The sequence below is a fragment of the Anabrus simplex genome, chromosome 2 (genome assembly GCF_040414725.1).
Source record: "Anabrus simplex isolate iqAnaSimp1 chromosome 2, ASM4041472v1, whole genome shotgun sequence".
NCBI lineage: Eukaryota > Metazoa > Arthropoda > Insecta > Orthoptera > Tettigoniidae > Anabrus > Anabrus simplex.
Genome location: NC_090266.1, coordinates 1,139,173,491 through 1,139,199,111, shown reverse-complemented (window position 1 = coordinate 1,139,199,111; position 25,621 = coordinate 1,139,173,491). Strand labels below are relative to the sequence as shown.

At 38.7% G+C, this 25,621-nt stretch overlaps 1 protein-coding gene across 1 annotated transcript in view; it reads left to right on the top strand.

Moving 5' to 3' along the window:
• LOC136863809 (diuretic hormone receptor-like) overlaps nt 1-25,621 on the top strand; it is a 368,577-nt gene that overhangs the window by 181,810 nt on the left and 161,146 nt on the right. Inside the window, exon 7 of the mRNA XM_067140148.2 lies at nt 19,677-19,805. Coding sequence (XP_066996249.1) covers nt 19,677-19,805 — 129 coding nt within the window. The remainder of the gene's footprint in view (nt 1-19,676; nt 19,806-25,621) is intronic.

Genomic DNA, 25,621 nt, shown 5'->3' with positions numbered 1-25,621 from the left:
TATTTGAGCACCTTCAAATGCCAAAGGACTGTGCGAGGACCTAATCTGTCAAGCTGGGGTCAGAAGGCCGGCGCCTCAATCGTCTGAGCCACTCAGACTGTCATCACATACCCTCTCAACATGTGAAGTTTCATTTCCTTTCCTACTCCCCCTTCTGGGTGCTACCATATTCTTTCTTTTACTACTTGCTTTACGTCTTATGGCAACGATCAATTTTTTTGTTAAGCAGTGTATTTACTCTTTCGTTTTTTCTGTCTCCTTCCCTTGGCAAAAGCAGTATATTAGATAATAATGGTGAGTAACCGATCACTTAAAATAACTATGGATAACAAGATACGTAACTTTACAACAACCCGAATGCTCTCCGAGCTTTTGATAACAATGGAGAATTGCTCTGCAAATTTTCAAGGCCTAAGCGCCTTCATATACCAGTATAAACTCTATTGAACTCTCACTGTCCTTTTATATGCAAGAAAAGCCAACGAATATGAAAAAAAATGTGAACGGGAAGAAATCCCAAATAGACATGAGCTAAGCTCATACTACAATACAGACAACGAACAAGTTAAGTCCCGAAGGGGAAAGGAATTTAGAAAATAAGCCAACACAAGAAAACAGGATGCTGAAACCAACTCAAGAAATGCCATAATGTAACACACTTTTTTTTTGTTATTTGCTTTACGTCGCGCCGACACAGATAGGTCTTATGGCGACGATACTGTAACACTCTAGTAAGACATAATTGGGCACAGAACCCAGTGAAGCAGATGCTAACCTTGTGACTAGGTGGAAAGTAATTAACAGCCGAAAACGGTTAAGTTTTGAAATCCTAGTCACAAGAAACCCGTCTACTGTCCTGAGAATGGTTTTCTGTTGTTTCCTATTTTCACTTCCACACATCTGTGGGGTCAGTTCCCATTCATGGGCCACAGCAAATTCTTTCCAACTAGTACCAAATTTCATTCAACATAATTCATTTCACCTTCGTTACTTCCCCAAAAGTCCGCCTTCGTAGCGTAATGGTTATAGCTATTCGCTGCCGTCCTCGGAGGACCGGGTTCGATTCCCGGTACTGCCAGAAATTTAGGAATGGTACGTGGTTGAAATGGTACATGCAGCTCACCTCCATTGAGGGTGTGCCTGAAAAGAGCTGCACCACTTCAGGATTGAGGACTCCAGTTTGCTTTCTTACCTCCTCAAATGAGAGGAGAAAAGCATCCGGCCGTAAAAATGCCATGGAATTTCAACTTACCTCATCCCCGAACCCTTGTCAGGAGTCGGAATTATTATTGCTATTTTTATTTTTATTAATTTAATATTATTATTATTTTAGGAAATTTCCACGTCTGGGTCCTTGAATTAATGATCCCTGCAGTAGTTTTTGCTTCAAAGGATTCCTGGGTATAAATGGACATGAATAGCTGAATTTCAGTGGTACATAATAGGACGTTTAATTGGCAAAATATTCGGCCGTTAGTATTAGGTTTATGCCATTTAAACTCTTGCAATTGTGAACTGGTTAAACCTCTGTACTCTATCTTTAAAAGACACTGTTTTATTCTCATTTTCACACCTTCATTCATCACATCTTCATGATAATATTCTATGTGCGTAAATAACATAACTTATATTTTGATTTGTTCATCTATAACCATAATATACCATGTAAAACAGGGTTATTTACTGTATAGGAAATTCAATAATAATAATAATAATAATAATAATAATAATAATAATAATAATAATACGTTTTAAGGTTGAACATTCTGGTCATCATGATGCAAATAAAGGATTCCATATTCCGGGAAATGTTAAAGTGTCAGGTCCATGAAATTGGGAAAAAGTGTTCAAAAATTTAGCTTGAATTTTTATATAGCTGGCTAGTGTGGTGTTGTACATACTCTGTAAAGAGAGATTTCGAAGGGCCTTCCTTTCAAGGCTGCGTTTATGTCGTTCTTTCATATAGGGGTAAAACGACGTAGTCGCCATCAGCCCCATACACTTAGCGATGTGTATAATGGAATTTGGAAGGGAGATGCTACATCCTGTGATAAAACATTTCTTCGGTGATGAAATGTAAAATCTTGGAATATTTTTAAAATTGTGATTGACGATGACATTCAAAGCCTGCCTTCATACACATCCGTAATTAAGGCCAATGTGCCAAGCGTGTATTCGCACTGAACTCCACTGATCTATTATTGTAGAACAGTATTTTTATGAAAGGCAAGTAAAAGTAATAGATAAGAGGTTAGAGTGCAAAACGAACGTAATTACTCCTCTGCGAATCATCGCTGAATATATTACTCTTAATATTGATGAATTGTAAAGTTACATTATAGTAATTTGGCTTCACAGTGGTGTTTTCAGTATTGAAGTCATTTACAATAGATACGATTTTTTCCGGCATGACCGAAATAATAAAAGTGGAGGTGGTGTTCTAATTGCTGTTTCGAAAGATGTTGTCTCAGTTAATATTGATTTGGAATTAGGTCTCGTAGAAGCACTCTGCATAGAAATTACATTAGTACAAAATAAGTACAATATATTGGCAGTATACTTTCCCCCAGATTCTAATATGGAACTTTATACATAATTGTTATGTCAGTTTTGATGGATAGACAAATTGTTGTACGGAAACACGTTGATTTTACCTGATCTTAATCTTCCTCTAGTAAATGGTGGAAATTTTGATCTGTTGCTATGGGGACCAAGTTACGCACTCCTTTCGACTTTCTTACAATTACAAAAAATAGAATCTGTGAATTCCGTGCAGAATTCATGCAATAAAACTCTAGACTTAATTTTAAAAAGTTCGGCCAGTATCACGAATGTAACCAGAGAATCTCTTCCTTTAATACCTGAAGACTCTTACCATCTCGCTCTGTCGGTTGAATTATGTATTAAACGAACCAATTCTTCATTTAAACGTCAAGTGCTTGGAAGATACAATTTTCATAAGGCTAATTTTTATAAACTGAGTGTTCAATTACGAGAGGTATCGTGGAGGTAAGTGGACAACCTCAGGGATCCAAATGAGGCACTTACTTGTTTTTATAGAATAATTAATTCGGTGATGGAGGATGCTGTACCAAATGAAACGTTTTATAAGAGAAGAAATTATCCATGTTGGAATACTAATGATATTATTTCCTTATTAATGCTGAAATAATATCACAGAAAGCGATCTAACATTTCGGAGCATCATTTTAATAAATACAACGACATCAGAAGAGGATCTAAATCTCTGATCCAATATGCCTATAGAACATATATTTCCGAATCTGAGGAATACATCATAACTAGTCCTGAAGTTTTTTGGAATTTCATTAAATGCAGAAGGAAGACCGATATGCTTCCACATTCAATGCTATTTAATGGAACATCACTATATAATAGTAAATTCTTTAAAAGTGTTTATTCAGATAAAGCATCTTTTACGTTATTACTGAGACAGGTAAATTGAAAGAATCTCACATCTTGCCGATATATAGTATCAGCGAGTGTGAGTATAGAGAGGCAATTAAAAACTTAAGTCGAGTAAGTCAAGTTGACCTGATGGTATACCTGTGTATGTATTAAAAGGAAGTTCTGAAATACTTACGAAGCCTTCGTGTAAAATATATAGTTTAATTATAAATACCCAAATATATCCGTATTTATGAAGATTAGCAGAGTATGTCCTATCTACAAGTCTGGTGATAGTGCAAACCGTGAAAATTATAGACCTGTATCAATTTTGTGTGCTCCGGCGAAGGTTTTGGAAGAAACAATTTACTGCCGAATTTTTGCTCATGTAAAATGTTACATTACTCCCTCTCAACGTGGTTTTTTCCCAGGCAGGTCCACAGTTACTAATCTTGTGAATTTTGCTCAGTATACTTATAATGGAATGGAAAATAAGAACCAAACATGTTATTTACACTGATTTTTCAAAAGCCTTGGATAAACTGTATCACGATATACTGAATATATTGAAATTAATATCATCTTATCTCTATGGTAGAAAACAATTTGTGATATACCTCCAAACAAAATCATTTGTATTCAGTGGTATATCTGGTGTGCTTCAAGGCTCCAATTTAGGGCCTCTTTTCTTACAATATTTGTTAATGACATACCAAAAGTCATCAGGTACTCAAAATGTCTAAAGTATGCCGATGATGTTAAATTGTTCAAAACTGTCGCCACTCATGAGGGTGCTTTAACATTACAGACTGATATCAATAATATGTATATGTGGAGTAGGAATAACAAAATGCATTTTAATACCAATAAGTGCCTCACAGCAAACTTTTCAAGGAATAAGTCGCCAGTACTATTTGAATATAAAATGGATACTACTGTTTTAGGAAGATTTAATTTAGTAAAGAATTGGGAATTTTAAGGGACACTACATAGTCCTTCAAAGGACACATTGAGATAGTTACAAATGAAGCCTATAGATTCTTAGATTTTGTGGTTCGTAATTCGAGGGAACTAAAAATGCTGGTACATTAATTACTCTCTGTGATATATTTCTGCGTAGTGAACTTGAATATGCATGTGTTTTTTTGGACACCGCATTATCAGTCCCATATAAATAATATATATACAAAATTCAGAAAAAGTTTCTTAGCATTCTGTATTACAAAACGCCTCATACTTCAGCACTAAAATAATAATTTCATACAAAAACTTGCTAAATGAATTTAAACTTTCTTCATTACATAATAGAAGGGATATTCTGCAAGAAATGTGTTTGTAAAATCTTGTAAATAATGTGAGTGATTACAGTGAGTTACTTGCTAGAGTGAAATTTAATGTGAAACGTGCAAATTTACGGACAAGGCTTACGTTTTATTGTAAACACTCTAAATCAGTGTAATATTGTTAACAAAATTGCTGCATGTCATCCGAGAATTCATTTCACGTTTACTCTTCAAGACTTAATGCATCATGTGGAAACTGCAGTTTCACACAGATAACATCTTCTGATAAAAAATCAAATATTGTATCATCTAGTGGTTAGTGTAAATACAAATCGGCTAGGCCACTAACAGGTTTTTGTTGAAATATTATATTAGAAAAATTGTACTTCTGTATAATCATATTATGCTAAATTTACTGAATTTATTGTATTCTCGTGTTTGTTTTCTCTCTTTCTCTTATTTTTTCATATTTTGGATACTAGTTGCTTGTTTTTTGCAAATCCTGTTCTTTATAATGTGTATTATGTTTTATAAAATCCACCTATAAATGGAGAATATCTCTTTGTGGCATATATTTAAATAAATAAATAAATAAATAAATAAATAAATAAATAAATAAATAAATAAATAAATAAATAAATAAATAAATAAATAAATAAATAAATAAATAAATAAATAAATAAATAAATAAATAAATAAATAAATAAATGTCATAACTCACGCTAGAAGTTTTTGCAATATGTCTTTTGTCACTGTAGTCGCATTCTATGTTTTCATTGTAGGATAAAACTATAAAAACTTGTGACACAAAAGAAAGCTGATGATGATGATGCTTGTTGTTTTAAAGGGCCTAATATCGCAGGTCATCGGCCCGTCACAAAGTAAGCAGAAATACAACTTGAGGGGGGTTGGTAACCTACATGTTGTCTTGGACTATATAACACTGTTAACGTCTAGGACAAACATAACGAATTAGATATTACTATTTAGAAATGGGGTGGAATTAGTTAATAAGTTTAATTGTAATCTTAAATGTAGTACTAGAAAAACAAACAGTAATAAGGAAAAGATTGCATGTGTCAAAAGACATATTGGATTACAATAAATAATTACTACCTCCCCAATTTCAGGAGATCCGAAATTGGGTGATGGGAGTGTTCTACTCTATTCTATTCTATTCTATTCGAACATTTGCATACTAAGTTTGTCACAATAATATCTCGTAGATACTATCTCGTGACTTGTGTGAACATAACTGAATAGTTAGTAATATGAAACATGCATTTTAGATAGCATTTATAACAAGAAAAATGGCTCTTATTGGCCATTGTTTTTCAAATAACGAATGAACCGTAGATTTGTAAGTGGTGATTGTTGCGTTCATTGGAGTGTCATTGTGGAAAATGGGGATTTCAGGGTGAGGATATCAAAAGGCTGGCTGTTGAAGGCATCATAATGGTGTGGTACATGACAGTGGAGAAATCCTCTGAAAGGGTCAGTAAATTTTATTACATCGCGAAAATAAGAGTTCAACGACAGGCCACTTCAGGATAATAAACATAGGCCTACTTAAGTTCTAAAAATTGCAATATTTTATATGAGATATTGACTGGGAGTGCTCCATGGTCATTATGACTGAGTTGAGTTGTACAGCGCTCAGAAGCGCATGTGAAGTAATAGAACACAATACTGCCAATGCAAGCGGCACATCCACAGACCGCGCTAATTGAATCAGCAGTCAGAGGCGGAAAAGGTTGAAATAGAGTAGGCAGGTATCGCACACGCCTCCGGCAGCTAGCTTAAAACGGGCTGATTTCCATCTGAATACAGGAACACTTAGGTTCTGGTTCAACCAATACTACTGCATAGACTATATCGGCAAAATGCCCTAATAGGCCTACTTCATTATCTCAAAAAACAGCACTCTATACATCTCAAATAATGACGATTATTATTATTATTATTATTATTGTTATTATTATAAGAAGACACCGGGTTTCTCGGCCAAGATGACGATGATGATGGCAGTGTTCAATTTAAGGGTTTCAACATCGACTGGCTGCGCTGGTTAGCCTTAAGTTCAAGACTGACGTATGGAATCCTGGAACAGAAATGAAATGGCGTATGCCATTTAGTTCCGTGATGTGTCCGAGGACTTCGGCTCGCCAGATGCAGGTCTTTTGATTTGACGTCCATTGGCGTCGTGATGAGGATGAAATTATGCTGAGGCTGGCACATACACCCAGTCCCCGTGCCAGGGGAATTAACCAATTGTGGTTAAAATTCCCGACCCTGCCGGGAATCGAACCCGGGACCCTTGTGACCAAAGGCCAGCACGGTAACCATTTAGCCATGGAGCTGGACAATCCCGGAACAGTTGCTTGACATTGAAGATGCTAATATGCGGGGGAGTCGAAACAATAGTTGTATTTCCAAATAATGGAACACCGCTTTGTTACAAAATTCAGCTTTTAATTAAGCCTCTACGAAAATTCTAGTCAAATTCCTTTCAAACTGATGGTCTGGAACGTATTTGGCTCTTTAGTTCAGGGACCTTCAGTTTTTGATGGTTAAAAGTACATTTTATTCCCTTTCTGCTGGATGTTTGTCAAATTCATTTACACGTTACAATCGTCATCGTTAGAGACGACTACGTTATAAGGAACAACCAATTATTTTCCTTATTACCTTATATTCCTCCCATTACTATCACTGAAGAGTTACAGTTTAGGAATATTCAGAAGTGAACAAATGTACCAGCACATCTTGTAACCGTTTATCAGGAAAATGCCGGCCCTGTTGTGTAGTGGTAGCGTGCCCGCTTCTTACTAAGAGGCCCCGACAATGACAATGACAGGAATTTTTACTTGGATCTGAGGTCTGGTTCGAGGTACACTTAGCCTAGGTGATTACAATTGAGGAGCTACCTAAAAGTGAGATAGCGGCCCCGGCTTGGAAAGCCGAGAATCACGGCCGAGACGATTCGCCGTGCCGAACGCACGACACCTGCAGGTCTTCCGGCTGCTCAACGGTTGTCTGAGACTCTTAGGGGCTCTTTTTTCATTTTGCTTTACGTCGTAGTGACATAGATAGGTCTTATGGCGACGGTGAGAAAATAAAGGGCTAGGAGTTTGAAGGAAACAGTCATGGCCTTAATGAAGGTACACCGAGCTCGATAGCTGCAGTCGCTTAAGTGCGGCCAGTATCCAGTATTCGGGAGATAGTAGGTTCGAACCCCACTGTCGGCAGCCCTGAAAATGGTTTCCCGTGGTTTCCCATTTTCACACCAGGCAAATGCTGGGGCTGTACCTTAATTAAGGCCACGGCCCCTTCCTTCCCACTCCTAGCCCTTTCTTGTCCCATCGTCGCCGTAAGACCGATATGTGTCGGTGCGACGTAAAACAACTAGCAAAAAATGAAGGTACAGTCTCAGCATTTGCAGTGTGAAAATTGGAAACGATGGAAAACCATATTCACAGCTCCCGACAACAGGATTCGAACCCACTATCTCCCGAATACTGGATTCTACCCGCATTTAAGCGCCTGCGGCTATCGAACTCGGTTAGGGGCTCTTGGGCCGTGGTTTTGAGTTATCAGGAAAATATTCCACCAATTTTGCTTTTATTTAACCAGGTATTATTGTTATTGTTATTATTATTATTAAAATTATTATCATTAATAGTAGTAGAATTTCTTTTTTGCTATTTGCTTTACGTCGCTCCGACACAGATAGGCCTAGGTCTTATGGTGACGACATTCACAATCAGTGTCAGGTGCATACTTAAATGAAGACATTTGGGACAATGTGAGGTCGAATTGTAAATCTTTTGCATTTTCACCACAATACATCATATATAAGCTTGACGAATTCAAAACCAGGATTTGAACGGATCACTTAGTTCAACTTATATCTACTGCCGCAGCTACTTCTCCGTGCGATGATGGCACACACATTTGAATGTCCTCAATAACTGGTAATGATTGCCTGTTCGGTGCAAAATAAAGGTTTGCAGTAACGCGGCGTCACAGAAGTGTGATACAAGTTTCATTTTGTTCGTCTATCATAGACGAAACAAATGAGCTTTAATGAGCAATGCATAATTTACGGTTTGATTTATAACAATGTCTTCGCCTTACGTCAGTGCTTACTGAAGCAACAGATAAGAAAGTGTTTGGATAATTGGATTATAGGTCCTCTACCTTTATGTAATAAATTTTGTTGTCACATACGATGCCGGGAATACATTCTCTCCTTTACTCAGAAATAGACATACTGTATATCGTTGTAAGAGAGACCCAAAATCTGCACACCAACATTCATAAAAGGCAAGTTAACATTATATATTCGCCAAAGTCACAAGAAAAGTCATATTATGCAATATAAATATAGTAAATCCAAAATCTTAAAAATATGCATTATGCATGAATTTTCTCCTACAAAGGCCAAAACATGCAAACATGCAGGAAAAAAAGAACGGTTATTTGGAATCGTTAAGCCATAAAACGAATATTTGCTAAGTTTGAGCAGTGTAACCAGCTTATTTAAAAACATGCATTTGCATGGAAATCCGGGCTGTGCTATTACATATTTTAGAGGAAACGAATGTGTAATAATTTCAAAATAAATGCAACATAATAATTCTACCAATATGTACATATCCTTTGTGCTACTCCAGAAATGAGAGCCTCGTTACAAATTTCTTTCAACTTCGTGACAGAGAATTGAACCCGCCTTTACTGCCACTGCTAGGTATTCCCCACCTTCTTATGAGATGCCATCTGACGAAGAAAACTAGACAGAGAGATTCCCACAGTCCATTATACAAAAGAGAGAAAAATAAAGCATTTTAGAGTGGTTTCTATTTTAACTTCAGGCTAATGACGATATGATATATAATGTAAAGGTCACATCTACTTCCTTTGTAATCTTACTTCCACGTACTTACCTGAAATAACACCATAACATTTTAAAGTATGTTTATTTATTGAGCTTACACAAAAAAATCCACAGTTTTAGATCTTCAAGCAAGCAACTCAATGTTGAAAACATCATAGGAATATGAGCAACGAATTTTAAGAAAATAAAATATAATGAAGTATGAGAAGATATTGTTTATTTATTCCTAAAAAGTACAATCCTTTCCTTAATCATCGTTATCCGGTCGATTAAATTAGCAGTTAGCTTTTTCTAGCACTACGGGCGCTAATGTGAGTTTCACTGCATTCGGTGTGGACATTTAAAAACATGCCTGAGGGTATTGATACAAGGTACATAGTATATAAAGAATTATGTAAATTAGTTATTTGGGATAGGATTTGGATAAAAAAGAAAATGAGTAAATAAACACGCGATTTTAGGCTGTTTTTCTGTAATTGCATTTAGGCCGAAAGTGATTTTCGAAATTTGTTTTCTTTTTTGTTTTATAGAGCTATCCAAGGCTCACAATTTGAAACCTTTACGGGTCCTTCAGCGTTCGGCACAATTGAAGAAATTGCTTAATTTTACGTTTTTCGTGGTATGGAGACCCCTAGTTTTCCTGCTAAGATTTTTTTCAACATTAAAATGAACTGGATCGCGTGAAATCTGTTAATGGACGGAGGCGTTATATTGTATCGGGCACTCTGGCTAATAGCAAAGTGCCCGAGGAATGAAGATACGATCTTTAATTCACCATATCGTCACACCATTCTCGTATCACCTGCTCTATAAAGGCACTTGAAAGGACATTGTGCTCATAACTTCAGAAACCATACGTGGGTACAAGAATAAGCGCCTAAACTTAAGAGACTGTCTATATTTTTTTGCACAGAACGTTTGTTTATTTGCCAACGGTCGTAGCCGTGTTGAAACACCGGATCCCGTGAGATCTGCGAAGTTGAGCAACATTGGGCGTGGTCAGGAGTTGGATGGTTTGCCACGCGCTGTTGGTGGGGGGTAAGGGAATGGAGGAGCGGAAAGGAACTGGCCACCCTACCGCACGTAAACTCCGGCTCAGGAACACCTCTGCGGAGGATCGCACCTGCCTTCGGGCAGAATAACCCTTACCTTTACCTTTGTTTATTTAAGAGTACATTTCCTCCTGCTTTGAAAGTGATTCTTTTCATTCATTTCCTCCATTTGTATAATCATTTTCTTTCGCCATCTTTCGGTTTTTATATGATATTTTGGTCCAGGTCGAGGGTTTTAAGTCCGAATATCCTTCCTGCAGCTATTTTCTGATCGCACCCAAGGCCTGCAGGATATGAATCCAAGGGTCCAATAACTAGATCTACCTTTCATGTCTGTTTGTATTCTTATTGTTATTGTAGCACTATTTATACTGTTTTTCTTTTCTCCTGGTAATATATAGGAGAAAAATACCATTGAAATGTCCGGCTCCATGGCTAAATGGTTAGCGTGCTGGCCTTTGGCCACAGGAGTCCCGGTTTCGATTCCCGGCAGGGTCGGGAAATTTAACCATAATTGGTTAATTCCGCTGGCACTCAGGCTGGGTGTATGTGTCGTCTCCATCATCATGTCATCCTCATCACGACGCGCGGGTCGCCTACGGGAGTCAAATCAAAAGACCTGCATCTGGCGAGCCGAACTTGTCCTTGGGCACTCCCGGCACTAAAAGCCATACGCCATTTCATTTCGTTTCATACCATTGAAATAAAATAATAAATGGTGCTGAGAATAGAACAACAATTTTTGACCCGATTTTAATACCGAATATAGCGCGATGTAGAAATAAATTCTGGGATGTTTAGAAACAAAACTACGCAACATTTTCTTATTTTCTATCATCCAAACATTTATGAGGCTAACCTTGTCTGGGAAGTAGGAAAAGCGCCGAGGGCTGATACTGCCATCGTGACGAGAATCGCGATTGAATATGTAATACATTTTAAGAATGGTTACTGAGTTATTCAGCAATCTCGTCTTCTCTTCACAGTACTTAAAATCTAACGAGAATCAGCGACTGCAGTTATCGTAAACTTTACTGAAGGATTACATGACTATTCTATGGAGCATTGTTCCATTTCTGCTCTTTTGTTCCCAGTGTCACTTGAAACGGAAAGTGAAACGTTAGCGGCGGCGGAGATCGTAATTCGCTTCATTATTATTTAATCCACGTCACTTAAGCTCTTGAAACTTTGTTCATTAAGTGAGGAACGCAATCCACAAGATTGATGTGCCACGCTGCCATTGGGAGAGGTTATGCCTTGTTGTGTTTTTCTAACGCTTTTTAGCGTCCGGCTCCATGGCTAAATGGTTAGCGTGCTGGCCTTTGGTCACAGGGGTCCTGGGTTCGATTCCCGGCAGGGTCGGGAATTTTAACCTTAATTGGTTAATTTCGCTGAAATGGGGGCTGCGTGTATGTGTCGTCATCATCATTCATCCTCATCACGACGCGCAGGTCGCCTACGGGAGTCAAATCGAAGAAACCTGCATCTGGCGAGCCGAACTTGTCCTCGGACACTCCCGGTACTAAAAGCCATACGCCATTTCATTTGAACGCTTTTTAGCTAAGAAATGAAACATTTTTCGGGTGAAAACCTGTTAGTAATCATTATGGCCGGATACTATCCTATAAATACCATAAAATATTGAAGTAAAACCACAAAAGTGTTAATCCACTCCTATGTTACTTACATAATAGGACATGCAGCATATTATGATAGGAATCGGTTTCCAACTTAGGTGAGTTTATCGGAATAATGGTAATATATTGGATCCTTTCTAAAAGAATACATGTCACCGGAATAAATGCTGCGATAGTATCTTATATTAGTTCCAGATAACTTCCTCAGCGCAAGTTCCAAGTACTCAAACGACTGTGTATATGCATACAAGAAATGTATACAGATTATAAGAGAAATATTAACGTGAGATAGGTATATGAGTACGATTGCTAACAGTGTTATTATTTCGAAAAATATTAATTGCAAAATGAATTTCATTTTTATTTATTACTAGCTGTTACCCACGGCTTCGCTGGCAAGGATTTCGAAAGTTGATAAAAATTAATTGTTCCTCGGTACTGCACTAAGATATTATCTGAAAATCCCTAAAGTATAAAAACTCGCCGAAAAGTTGCATTTCATTCATGCCAGAACCTCTTTGTAAACCACGTCTGTGGCATAGGCTCTTGGGGCTAATATGACCAAGCTACTGGCAGAGCGAAATCTGGAAGATGCGACATGGAACTCTACATGTGAGAAACAGTAAAAGAAGGGGTTTCTTTATTTCTAAAGGAGATTACAAATACACATTTTCACGCCTGGAACATGTTAAGTTTATGAGATATACTGTAGATATACTAATTTTAGAAACTGCCCCACTTCTTGGCTGAGAATTCATCGTTGAGGCCTTCGGTTCACAGAGTTTCGGTTTCGATTCCGGGCTGGGTCGGATATTTTAATCGCGTGTGATTAATTCTTCTGGCTCGAGGACAGGTTGTTTGTGTTTGTCCCAACACTCTCCTCTTCATATTCACTCATTGCCAACCACAACATGAATACGCAATAGTAATTACATCCCTACACATAGAGTTGGCGTCAGGAAGAGCATCCAGTCGTAAAAACGTCAAATCCACATGTGCGACGCAGTTCGCACGCGCAACCGCACAGGTGTGGGAAAACCGGTAGAAGAGAAGAAGATACTCATTTTAAAATATCACCCGCTTTTTTAAAAAAGTTAACCCTCTTAAGTCGATTTTCCAGAAAAGAAGTGCGTTCATTTATTTTTAAAAGAGATTCCAAGTACGGCCTACCAATTTTAACGTCTGTAATATTTTCCGTTTCTGAGATATATGTATCCTCATTTAAATAATTCAACTCCTTCCTCACTTCTTTTCAACTCTCACTGCTTAAGTGGAGTTTCTGGAAACCAAAAAAAAAAATTGTGTTCTTTTATTTTAAAGGAGATTCCAAATACCAAATTTTATGTCTGTAACATGTTAGGTTTCTGTTATATACTGTAGATAATCTCGCTGCTGTAAGCATACTGAAGCTGATGTTGCCATGGTTACGGCAGTTCATTTCTTTATCCGATTCCTAGAGCAGTGGCAGTGTGATGCCAATATCTCAATAACGGTTGGTTTTAGGGCCTTAAAACATGGTTTTTGGACTCATAGGGCTTACCTAGTTTTGTTCTTTGCGTCAAGAGGCTTAAAACGAGCTTTATCTCGTCCTTGTACGACAAATTCGATATTTCGACTATATTAGCTTAGTATTTTTATAGCTCCCCCTCGAATTGTTTTGAAACTAAAATATAGCCTGTAACACTCAGGGATAATGTATCTTTCTATCAGTGAAAGAATTTTTAAAATCGATCCAGTAGTTCCTGAGATTAGTCATTACATACAAAAAACTTTACCCCTTTATAGGCCTATATTAGTATAGATGAGTTACACTTCATTAAATATTGAAACCTTTTTTTTTTTCTTACAATAAAGAAAAATAATTTAACTGCATTTCATTACTTTCATATTACATTTTATTTATTTTAAACTTTTACTCCCTCTCTGTGTCCTCAACATTTAGCAACATATGCATGTGCTCGGTAGACTCAGCCAAAATGATAGTGTCATCGATACATACTTCATATTGAGTTATTTCCTCTCCTTGAACTGTAATTCCTGCAACAAACATTCCGTTCCTTTACTGGCTGCTCAATCAAAATAATAAACAGTATTGGGACCTTTGCCAGCCAAAACGACTGCAGCCCAGCCGCGTGACCTGCAGATATTGTAGTGGTCAGCGTGACGACATTCTCAGCCAGTCCGCTGCCTCTGGTATTAGACATCTGCTAATTTGATCTCACAAGGCTTATTAAAACCCGTTCCAACCCTGCGGATTTATCCGCGCATATCCACGAATTTAGTGTCTTGGCGGGTGCAAAGTTTATGGCAATGTGGATAATTTCTAAATACTGAAATTTGTTGTTTTTCACTCAGGTACACTCTTATTTTTGCTCGTGGATAGGCGACCTCTGTGGTGTAGTGGTTAGTGTGACTAGCTGCCACCCCAGGAGGCCCGAGTTCGATCCCCGGCTTTGCCACGAAATTTGAAAAGCGGTACGTGGACTGGAACGGGGTCCACTCACCCTCGGGAGGTCAACTGAGTAGAGGGGGTTCGATTCCCTCCTCAGTCATCCTCGAAGTGGTTTTCCGTGGTTTCTCACTTCTACTCCAGGCAAATGCTGGGATGGTACCGAACTTAATGCCACGGCCGCTTCCTTCCCTCTTCCTTGCCTATCCGTTCCTATCTGCCCCCACCCACCAAATCCCCTGTTCAGCATTGCAGGTGAAGTCAACTCGGCGAAGTACTGGTCCTCCTCCACAGTTGTATCCCCAACCCAAAGTCACACGCTCCAGTGCACTGCCCTTGAGGTGGTAGAGGTGGTATCCCTCACTGAGTCCGAGGGCAAAATCAACCCTGGAGATTAAGAAAGAAAGAAAGAAAGAAAGGTTAGGCGACCCTTGACACTGATATTGTGGAATGGTGATGTATAAAGAGCCTTGAGATCATAAAGCCGTAAATATGACCCCAGCCTAACCTGCTCCTGCCCGCAATTATTTAAAAGAGAAACCGCTCAATACATCGGTAGTTATCGCAAGAGGAAATCCCTAAAAAATCTGTGACTGTAGGGATTCTGGTGCCAGGTATCAGGTCTATGGTATTATGTTAGCAGATCTATTCGTTTCAGTACCTTCTGTGTACTATACAGTAGATTTCGGTTGTAACGACATCCAAGGGACCTGAAAAATTGTGTCGTTATAAACGAATGTCGCAGTAACCGAGATTCGTGTTATCAGGGAAGTGAGGAGGAAAATGAAAAATACCGTAACATAAAATTAATTACGCTTCATCCACATCGCTTCGTTCAGGTTTTCGTAGCCGCTTAATTTTCGCACCGTTCTGTTCATATGCAGGAACAATTTTATCCTTGCTCTTCCAAAACGTTTGGACTGTGGAGTTAACAAGGCCAAACTCACGACACACGCCAGCTTTTTAAATTCCATTCTCTATTTAGTGAATCATTTTAACTTTTTCTTCCAATATTAAAACTTTTCTTTTAGAAGTCATACTTCTTTAAAATGTGTGCACATAGACGAAATTTCAAGTCAAAACTGACCGCACGCAGGTGCCGTTAATACCGCAAGAATTCAGGTGGGTACAATGTAGTGGTGAATCTGCCTGCATTCCCGAGATCTGTGACAGAAAGGGACAGGAATGCATTTTCCAGGTTGCCAGATTTCAACAAAATGTTTCTTAAAATATTTTGGTTCTCAGAAAATCTTATTCCAAACTGAGGTTGAAAATGACGTGATATGCGAAGTAGACGCATATACGTTTATCGAATAAAGCAAGGCTGAAAACTCATTTCTTACGAGGAATGTATCAGTAACACAGAAAACATGACGTTATAGATGAGTTGTCGATGAAACCGTTGTCTTTATACAAAAGTTCAGCTGTAGTTGCAATATCCGCGGATAAACATTCGCAGATGAAGGAAGTGAGGAAGCGGATAATATGTTGTACTTCAAAGGGCTTGCATCAGTCAGCATAGTCAAATGTTCTTTACAGATATTTAAATGCCATGTCTGTAAGCTCATTTTATTTTACTGTCTTAAACAACCGCCGGGTTGAGTGGCTCAGACGGTTAAGGCGCTGGCCTTCTGACCCCAACTTGGCAGGTTCGATCCTGGCTCAGTCCGATGGTATTTGAAGGTGCTCAAATACGTCAGCCTCGTGTCGGTAGATTTACTGGCACGTAAAAGAACTCCTGCGGGACTAAATTCCGGCACCTCGGCGTCTCCGAAAACCGTAAAAGAGTAGTTAGTGGGACGTAAAACAAATAGCATTATTATTATTATTATTATTATTATTATTATTATTATTATTATTATTATTATTATTATTAAACAACCAGACATGGAGTCAGAATTCATTACATACAAACTGACACCCTTCATTTTCGGATTCAACTTGCCTTTATATTATTCTTTAAATAATAATGTAGGGGCCGCATATTTCGTCCCTTTAGCAAATTTGGACTTGTAGAAATTCAGGAATATTTTGGACAAGGCTAAAATTGGTATATATGGTAAGAATACATTTTCCTCTTACGGGCAAGTTACAATTAAACTGTTATAACGTAACGTAGTCAATATTTGACATAAACACTACAAAATCTGAACTACCAAAAATGTGTACGTAATTTCGTCCCCTACGAAATTTATGAAAATGCAATTGATTTTAGTACAATTTTCCTTTCTAACCTTACCAAAAACTTTCCCTACAATCAATTACTTGAAGGCCATTTATGAAAAATGTTTTCTTGATACTCTTTTTAACATAGTCTTTCAGCGTTGCTCGTGGGATGTTAAAACGCTTTACTTGCACGTTTTTAACGCATTATTCTGTACTCTCACTGCCTTACTAGCATTTGTATAGCCTTCGTAGCCCAGTGCTTGCGTTTTCCCATCTAAAAATAGTAATAAACTTCATAAATAACAAATAAAATAAAGGGGTACGAAATTAAGAACATTCCCTGTTTTTAGAATCTGTTCTTCGTCGCACTGACACAGATAGGTCTTATGGCGACGATGGGATAGGAAAGGCTTGGGAATGGGAAGGAAGCGGCCGTGGCCTTAAGGTACAGCCCCAGCAATTGCCTGGTGTGAAAATGGGAAACCACAGAAAACCGTCTTCAGGGCTGCCGACAGTGGGGTTCGAACCCACTACCTCTCGGATGAAAAATCCTGATTTATTACACGCCAGGAACTACACTACACGACTGAAATGTAGTCCAATACTGCATACACGTATCAGTGCTTATTCTAGGAATAACAGGCTCTTAATTTGAATGCTACACTAACTCAACTCAGCTCAGCATGAAAAATAAATCTTATTTGTACACGGGAACTAAACGTGGTGCACACAACCTCCTCTCACAACACGACAACGGGATGAGGCTACGCGTGCGTGTGCGGTTAAACATTAGGTACCAGACGTGCAAACTGGAAATCTCTAAGGGGGACGATCTTAGGTGTGGGGATTGGATTCGCCCCCCCCCCCCTACCTAACGAGTTAGAACTTCACACACATGAGATAGTAAACTAATGGTGTGGCAGTATTTACAGTTACTAGCACTTACTTTCTTTGGTATAGAGATAACAACATCGTTTATGCAGAATGGTACATTCTATCATTATCCCTCCTTGCCTGCTTGCTTCAAGGTAGCAGTACCATAATTCTGAGAATACCAAGTCTCTTACTTCTGCGTAGGTCAAGCAGGGCTGTGTCAAGTTCTGATATACAATATTCTGAATCCTATCTCATCAGCATCAACAGTTGCATTCAGACGTTAGCTCTGCTTATCGTTAGTTCCAAGACCAGTAGGGTGCGGTTTAAACCGTCGAGAACGTTCCGCCCCATCGGCCGCTGATCAGGAATATATTTCTACAGTTATCCAATCATTTCAACCTTAATCGCAATCAGTGGCGTATACTGAGGGCTTCCAAGTTTTACGGTGAAGCCCAAACCTCAAATGAGAACGATGCGAATCTAAAGCACATTATAATGAAAGCTTCTGACACATTGTTCCATTTACAAAACTAGAAAGCAATGAGAGAAAACAGGCCGCTCTTATTTCTGAGTGCAAGGCATCGGAGACTGATATTGCAGCCCAGGCTCTGCTTTCCTTTCCCCTCAACTCACCTCGAGCGGCTTGCTGCTGAATATCCAATAGGAGCGAGGACCGAGGGGATAGGTATGCAAAGCTTCGCTCCGCCAGTTCGACACGAGAGAGCTCAGACTCGAAGTTCTCCGGAAGCCTCCGAACGGACACGGTTGACCCAAGTACTACGGTGTCAAGTCGAAGTGTTTGCCGTTGCATTTAGCCTACAAAGCCTTCTTACTGATTGTTTATAACTGAGAAAATTATGTCTGTATTTCAGTATTATTATTGTTTTTAGAATCCGTGACCATTGGTTGGACACCATCACCGATCTACCGAGGAAGCTAATAAACCAGTGAACGACGGTTACAGCCGCTGGTAATGCTGTAAAATTCTACATTTTATTTTAATAATAATAATAATAATAATAATAGAAATGCATAGCCTCTGGAAAGGCTTGGTGATGACGTAATGAGGATGAAAAGAATGGCGAAGGCGTCATAAACACCCAGTTCCCAAGTTAGGGGAATTAAGCGTACGAGAAGTTTGATCCCAGGTTGAACCGCGGTGATCGAACCAAAGGCGAGCATTGTATCCCCTTAGCAATAATTCCGGGCTTTAATTTGCTAAAGCCTAGACTGCCATTTCCTCTGATCTGGATGTTGAGTATTGACAGTGGCAGAGGTCACGGCAATAGCGTGTGAAACAGCCTTGACAACACAGCAGGCTACTCCGGTGGCTCAAAACGCTTAAAGCTTGACGTTCACTAAACCAGCAATCGAAAAGGGGTAACCTAAGTCTTCATTTAAATTACATTTCACGTTAATTTTCAATTATATTAAACTTATTTCTAATTTTAAGTAGTTATAATGTTCAATACATTATGTTTATGCAGGTGTACAATTATATGGTTCGGCATAATAGCAGGCTCCATAGCCGGAGCCCCGCCTTGTACATAAATAAATAAATAAATAAATAAATAAATAAATAAATAAATAAATAAATAAATAAATAAATAAATAAATAAATAAATAAGTCTAGAAGTATCCCAAGTCTTTATCCCAGCATACACCACTGATCGCAATCTAACTGACTGAATTGAACAAGAGTTTATAATTTGCACGTTTAGCATATATTATGCACATGATGTAATCTTAATATGGCCGAAGCAGTGATCACGGACTCTTCTTTCTTTGACTTATTCGTACCTTCAAACTACCTCAGTGTTATTTTCTTATGATCAATAATCAGTTCATATTGTGATATATGTCCAGTGTTATGCAATGGACATCGCTAAACAATCGTTTTCTCCATAGGTGCAGTCACCGGATAACTTAATCAAGCACTGCCCTTGGATGGTACCAGACCACTACGACTGGATCTTCGAGGCTCCAACATTTGCTGTCCTGGCTATAAACCTAGTCTTCCTCATCATGATCATGTGGGTAAGTAAAGTCAATAACTTGAATGCACTGATACTCTCATGTTTTCTTGAACGAGGTTTTATATATTCATTTCAACAGAATAGGTTTAAAACTGTATTCTCACGGATATTATTCCCTGCAGGGCTGAGTGGCTCAGACGGTTGTGGCGCTGGCCTTCTGACCCCAAATTGTCAGGTTCGATCCTGGCTCAGTCCGGTGGTACTTGAAGGTGCTCAAATATGCCAGCCTTGTGTCTGTAGATTTACTGGCATTTAAAAGAACTCATGCGGGACTAAAGTCCGGCACCTCGGGCGCTCCATAAACCGCAAAAGTAGTTAGTGGGACGTAAAGCAAATAACATTATTTATTGATATTCTTCCCTTCATACAGAGAAGTAATGTAAGATTATTCTACTTTGTCATACTTGTTGCATTACCTTATCTCATAAAATTGCAGTGGAATGCACCGTTTGGTTTTATGTGCATGTGGCTTAAGAGAGTCATGACAGAAAGGTTGTGATATTTGACCAAAAAATTCAATTTTCATTTTTAGCTTTAAAAAACAATTCTTTGTTTTTATCCTAATTCCGTCCTAAGTTTTTCCCTAACGCTATTTTTGAATCACTAAATACCGGATTTAATTGGTAGCTATTCAGCGTACATAGAGCAAGCCCGCGCCCCTTTCTCTCACGCTGCAGGACAATATTAGCTTCAAGGTACTTTCGGACTGCCACTTCAATAATACCGCTGGAATATATTTACCTTGTAGTAGGCCTACGCTGTGCGTAAGAGAAGAACATATCTGAGGGAGTAATTTACAGTCCAGGAAAGTTTCAAAGCAAGTATGCTTCATAAAACTTTCAATTGATTTCTTCTGCCTTAAAACTTTTCCAACCGGGCGACTCGGCAGTGCGGTTAGTGTCGCGCATCTGTGAGCTTGCATCCGGGAGATAGTGGTTCGAACCCCACTGTCGGCAGCCCTGAAGATGGTTTCCCATTTTCAAACCAGGCAAATGCTGGAGCTGTACCATAATTAAGGCCACGGCCACTTTCTTCCCACTCAAAGGCCTTTCGTATCCCATTGTCGCCATAACACCTATCTGTATCGCTGCGACGTAAAGCAAATAATAACAAAAAATTTCAGCTCTTTGCCATGCATGAAATCCTCCTTGCAACAGAGTTCTTATCGGATTCACCAGAAATTTTCAGAGAATGTTTAAACATGTACAGGAACTGAAGGTAATTCTGCATTTTATTATCGGTTGAATATTACCTTCATATTTGTTCTGTTGAAATACCACGAAAGTAGATTTTTGCCTATTGAATGACTAATAAAATATTGAGCAAATATAACTTATCTCCATTAGTTTATACCTGACTGCAATGTCCGGAGGATTTCTTAAATATATGATAATTTTGACAATTCTGCCAAATTACAGCCCAAAAAATTAAAAATATGCCGCAAGAAGCATTTTCCATGCAACATAAAAATGATTTGTCAATAATTTTGCGACCAACTAACTAATCAACTCCAAATTTTGTATGGGGCTCTATCGTATTAACATGTGCTCGTGTTTTAAATTTGGTTTTCATACGTGGTAAATTGTAGATCAAAATTTAAGTAATGACTCACCTTAATACTTATTGCGTCTATACATTACCGGTCAAAAGTTTAGGACCACATTAAGAAATCACGAAACGTCATCTAGAACATAAAATTGTGCCACTAGATCTCTGTAATTTTCTTCCTGAGCTCTCACATCCAATGGAATATATGTCGCCTGATTTCATTGAGTTAGTGTATTATGAATTTTTTAACTCTCGGAAGTTCACACCAAAACATCTAAAATTTTGGTAATATTATGTACTGTATACTCTAACTGGTTGCAAGTATCACCACCAAGATTTTTTGTAGTCTTACCAATACGTGGGGGCCATTTTAGTATAAATATAAACATTCCGAAAATATGCAGCACCGGTTTTGTTGCGTATTTTATTATTTCTAACAAGGGCCAAAATGGTTGATTTTTCTTTTCCTTTGTCAAAGTCTCAGGACGAGCTATCGGCGTCAAACTTATCTGACCTGATAATTTTATTTACTCTCTGCGGTTGGCATTCAAGAACATTTCTGATTCCGATAGCTCGCACAGAGACCTATGACAAGAGCAAGGTAAAATTGATCATTTTAGCGCTGGGTTGAATAAAATCTAAACCGACGAAAATCGGTGCCACATTTTTTCGGAATTTTGATATTTATACTAAAATGACCCCGACCTATTGCTAAGTCTACAAAAGAATCTTGGCAGTGATACTTGAAACCAATTAGAGTATATAGTACATCATATTTCCAAAAATGTTGACTTTCTGATGTGACCTTCCAACAGTTCAAAATGGATAACTTTACAATACTTGGCGTAAATCACTGAAATCAGGCGACGTATATCCTATAAGATGCGCGAGCACAGGAAAAAATACAGACGTCTAGTAGCACAATTTTAGGTTCTAGATGGAACTTCTTGATTTTTTTTATGTGGTCTTAAACTTTTGACTGGTACTGTAAGTGTCCATAAAGGATTGCCTCATCCTCTTGAGCGTGATGATCTCTTGCTGTCAGTATTCGTCCCAGCCTGGTTGTTATCTGGAATAGCGGTAGACACTTCTGTATTCTATTAACTGCACGTTTTGCTATTAAAACTACATTAACAAGAAATAGATAAGCTGTGATACCTATAATAATTATCCAGAAAATTTTTGATTAGAAGAAAAATTGTTTCCATACGACCTTGGTTCGGCCTCTGAAAGTGCGAAAATCAAAATGTGTAGAATCACCCTAGATGGCTATAAATGTTGCTGCACGCAGTGGTACATACAAGAGTGACTTCTGATATATGTCTGGGGTATATCCTCTTTAGACCTGAAGCACTCATCGGGGGATAAATAAAATTGTTTCGCTTTCTGGAGACCCAGTACTGCTGATATGATCAACATACCCAGAATTATATTCGGAAATATTAGAAAATGTATTATTCGTCTTTTTTATCAACAGATTATGGATCTGACCTTATACATGAGGAAAAGAGACTCACAAAACAGTCGTTTAGCAACTTTGATCTTAAAATCACAGAAACAATGAATTTAAGTTTTCTTAACTTTTAGTACAAAGAAATACCTAAGGAGGACTAAACAAAGCAGTAATCATATTGTGTTATGTAGCATCGACATCCTTAATATACAGGATGTAGCCTCTGCCAGGAATTGCACGGGAGATTGTCGATGCCGAGTTGGATTGAAGAAAAGTCCATGGTAACAAGTGATAATTTCAAAAAAGTGTTTACTGTCATTTACTGCAAATGAGAAATGTACAGTTGTTGCAGAAAATTGTTGTTACAGAAAATTAATAGTCATTATGAAAATAAAACAGTTTTGAGAAAACACCCTAAGTGAAATTGTTGGGATATTGAAATTACATCGACATTCGTAGATTAAAATACATACGCATGTGGACATTGGGTCTGAAGAGGATAACTGATAATGTAGTTTAGACACACTGAGAACGACGACCAGTCATAGTCGCTGTTGATGTGTGGTGTGCATGCATTTTTAGTTCATAGGCAAGACGAGTACAACAGTGGCATGTTTTTGAACCAACGAACCTTGGAGGAATTGAAAACTCCTGATTAATTTCGTGCATTTACTCCAGTTGAATGCAGCCTTCCAAGGTCGACCCTCCCTGATGGAGGTTGGCGGCGTCTACCATGTATGGGAAATGTATGTTACTGTAGTGGAGGACAGCGTTGTGTGTGGCGTGTGAGCTGCAGCATAAATACAGGGTCTCCGAGCCAAAGGAATTAATCGTTTACGATTAAAATCCCTCGACCCAGCTGGAAATCTAATCTGGTGCCTCGATGGAGTAGTACATGGTAATTGCTGGATATCCCTGATTTGTTGGACGTTGATATCGCATGTGATCAAGCACTTACCTTGGGTTAATTATTCCAGAAATACTCTGAATATGAGGGACAATAACAAGGTACAATACCTCAGAGCTTAAACAGTGATTGCCCAAGGAATCAAACGGGTAATGGATGCGAGGGCTACTTGAGTCCTATGACACTCCATGCCACAACGTCAGATGTTGCTCTGACTGTTCCTAATGAAAACTCCAGTCTATCATTGTGATACCACTAGACACGAATTCCACCATAACTGTGTTATAGATAACAGAAGGATTCGTCGAAACGAAGGATTCATATCATCCGTCCCTCCATGCATAATGTTCTAGACACAAGTTCTGTGACAGATTTCGGTGCAGAGCAGTTAAATGTGTTCCCCTAATGCTGCACACGACATCGAACCGTGCTCGCAGAAACTAGTTCATTGTATTATTGGTGTGCATTTTGTACATATCATGTGCAATTCATTGAGTGGTATGGTAGAGCCTTCTCGTAATTTCGTCTGTGCCGCATATCGTTCAACATGGGCCCCGATGTCTCGGAAATAATCCGCATTCCCGATATGCTACGTTCTTACACCATCTGTGCACACTAATGGCGGGCATACACACTTTCATTACGTAGCAGTCGCTCCCTCGCGTCTCTCACAGCCGCTCGCAAAAATATTCGTCTGCCCATAAATGCTCTATGGGGTTTAAAACTGGGGACTGGGGTGGTATCTGCAAGACATGAGGTGTATTGTAGAGTAGCGATTCCCTAACAACCCGAGCAGTGTGCTTAGGGTCATTATTTTGCTGGAAGAAGTACCCACAACCAAGATCTAATTTTGTGTTAAGTGTTGCTTAAATATATTCAAATACACCATCTTATCCATCCGTTCAGGTATTATATGGCAGTTGCCTACCCCAGCCGCCGACAAACACCCGCATACCGTTATGGAACCTCCTCCATATTTTACGGTTGGTTGCAGATTTTGAGTTTGGAGCTTGGCGTTCTTCTTTCTCCATACACGTCGCTTTCCAGAACAATTAAATAAACAGAATTTGCTCTCGTCCGTAAACAACACGCCTTTCCAAAATGCTGGTGGCTTCATAAGGTACTGTTTGGCAAACGCCAGCTTCATTTTACGGTTCACCTCACTTATCCAGTGTTTCTTCCGACTTGTACGCCCCTGCAGACGAGATCTGTGGAACACACGTCGTACGGTGTCGGTACTGATGTTCTTCCCAGTGGAGGTTTGTACTTCTGTTCGAAGCACAGGTCCAGACACACGGGGATTTTTCTGGACGATGCGTATAATGCTTCGCTCTTCGCGTGCTGTCAGCTTCCTTAGCCGCCCAGTTCTTGCTCTGTTGAGTACAGTTGCACTGATCTTATATCGCTGAATGATAGTTGTGACTGTAGTTCGTGGTATTCCGGTTTTCTCAGCAATTACTCGTTGGGAACTACCAAGTTGGTGGAGTTGGATAATTCGTTGGCGTTCAACAACAGTTCGTTCCCTTATTTTACCCATTATACTCAAGGCACGCACTAGATGTTGACTCACCGACACTGTTCGTATCACTGATGGACTGAGCTTGGCTATGTGTCTCATTTCCTCAATGCTGTGTTCGTTTACAAGCCAGTGCACAAGGTGGACGAATACTTTTACGTTACCATTTCCTAGTTCAACCACACTCATTATCTTTTATTAAAGAGTATTTACGTGCAAGAGGTATATTCTGTCGGTATTATTGTACGAATATATTGCATATTCACTGTGTATTTGTTTCTGAACGTACCCTAAGCCTTGTAATGCATTTTTGGTGTTCAATATATGAAAAGAACAGATGGACGAATACTTATGCGAGCGACTGTATTTCACTTCCCAGAGCCGTGACCGGTT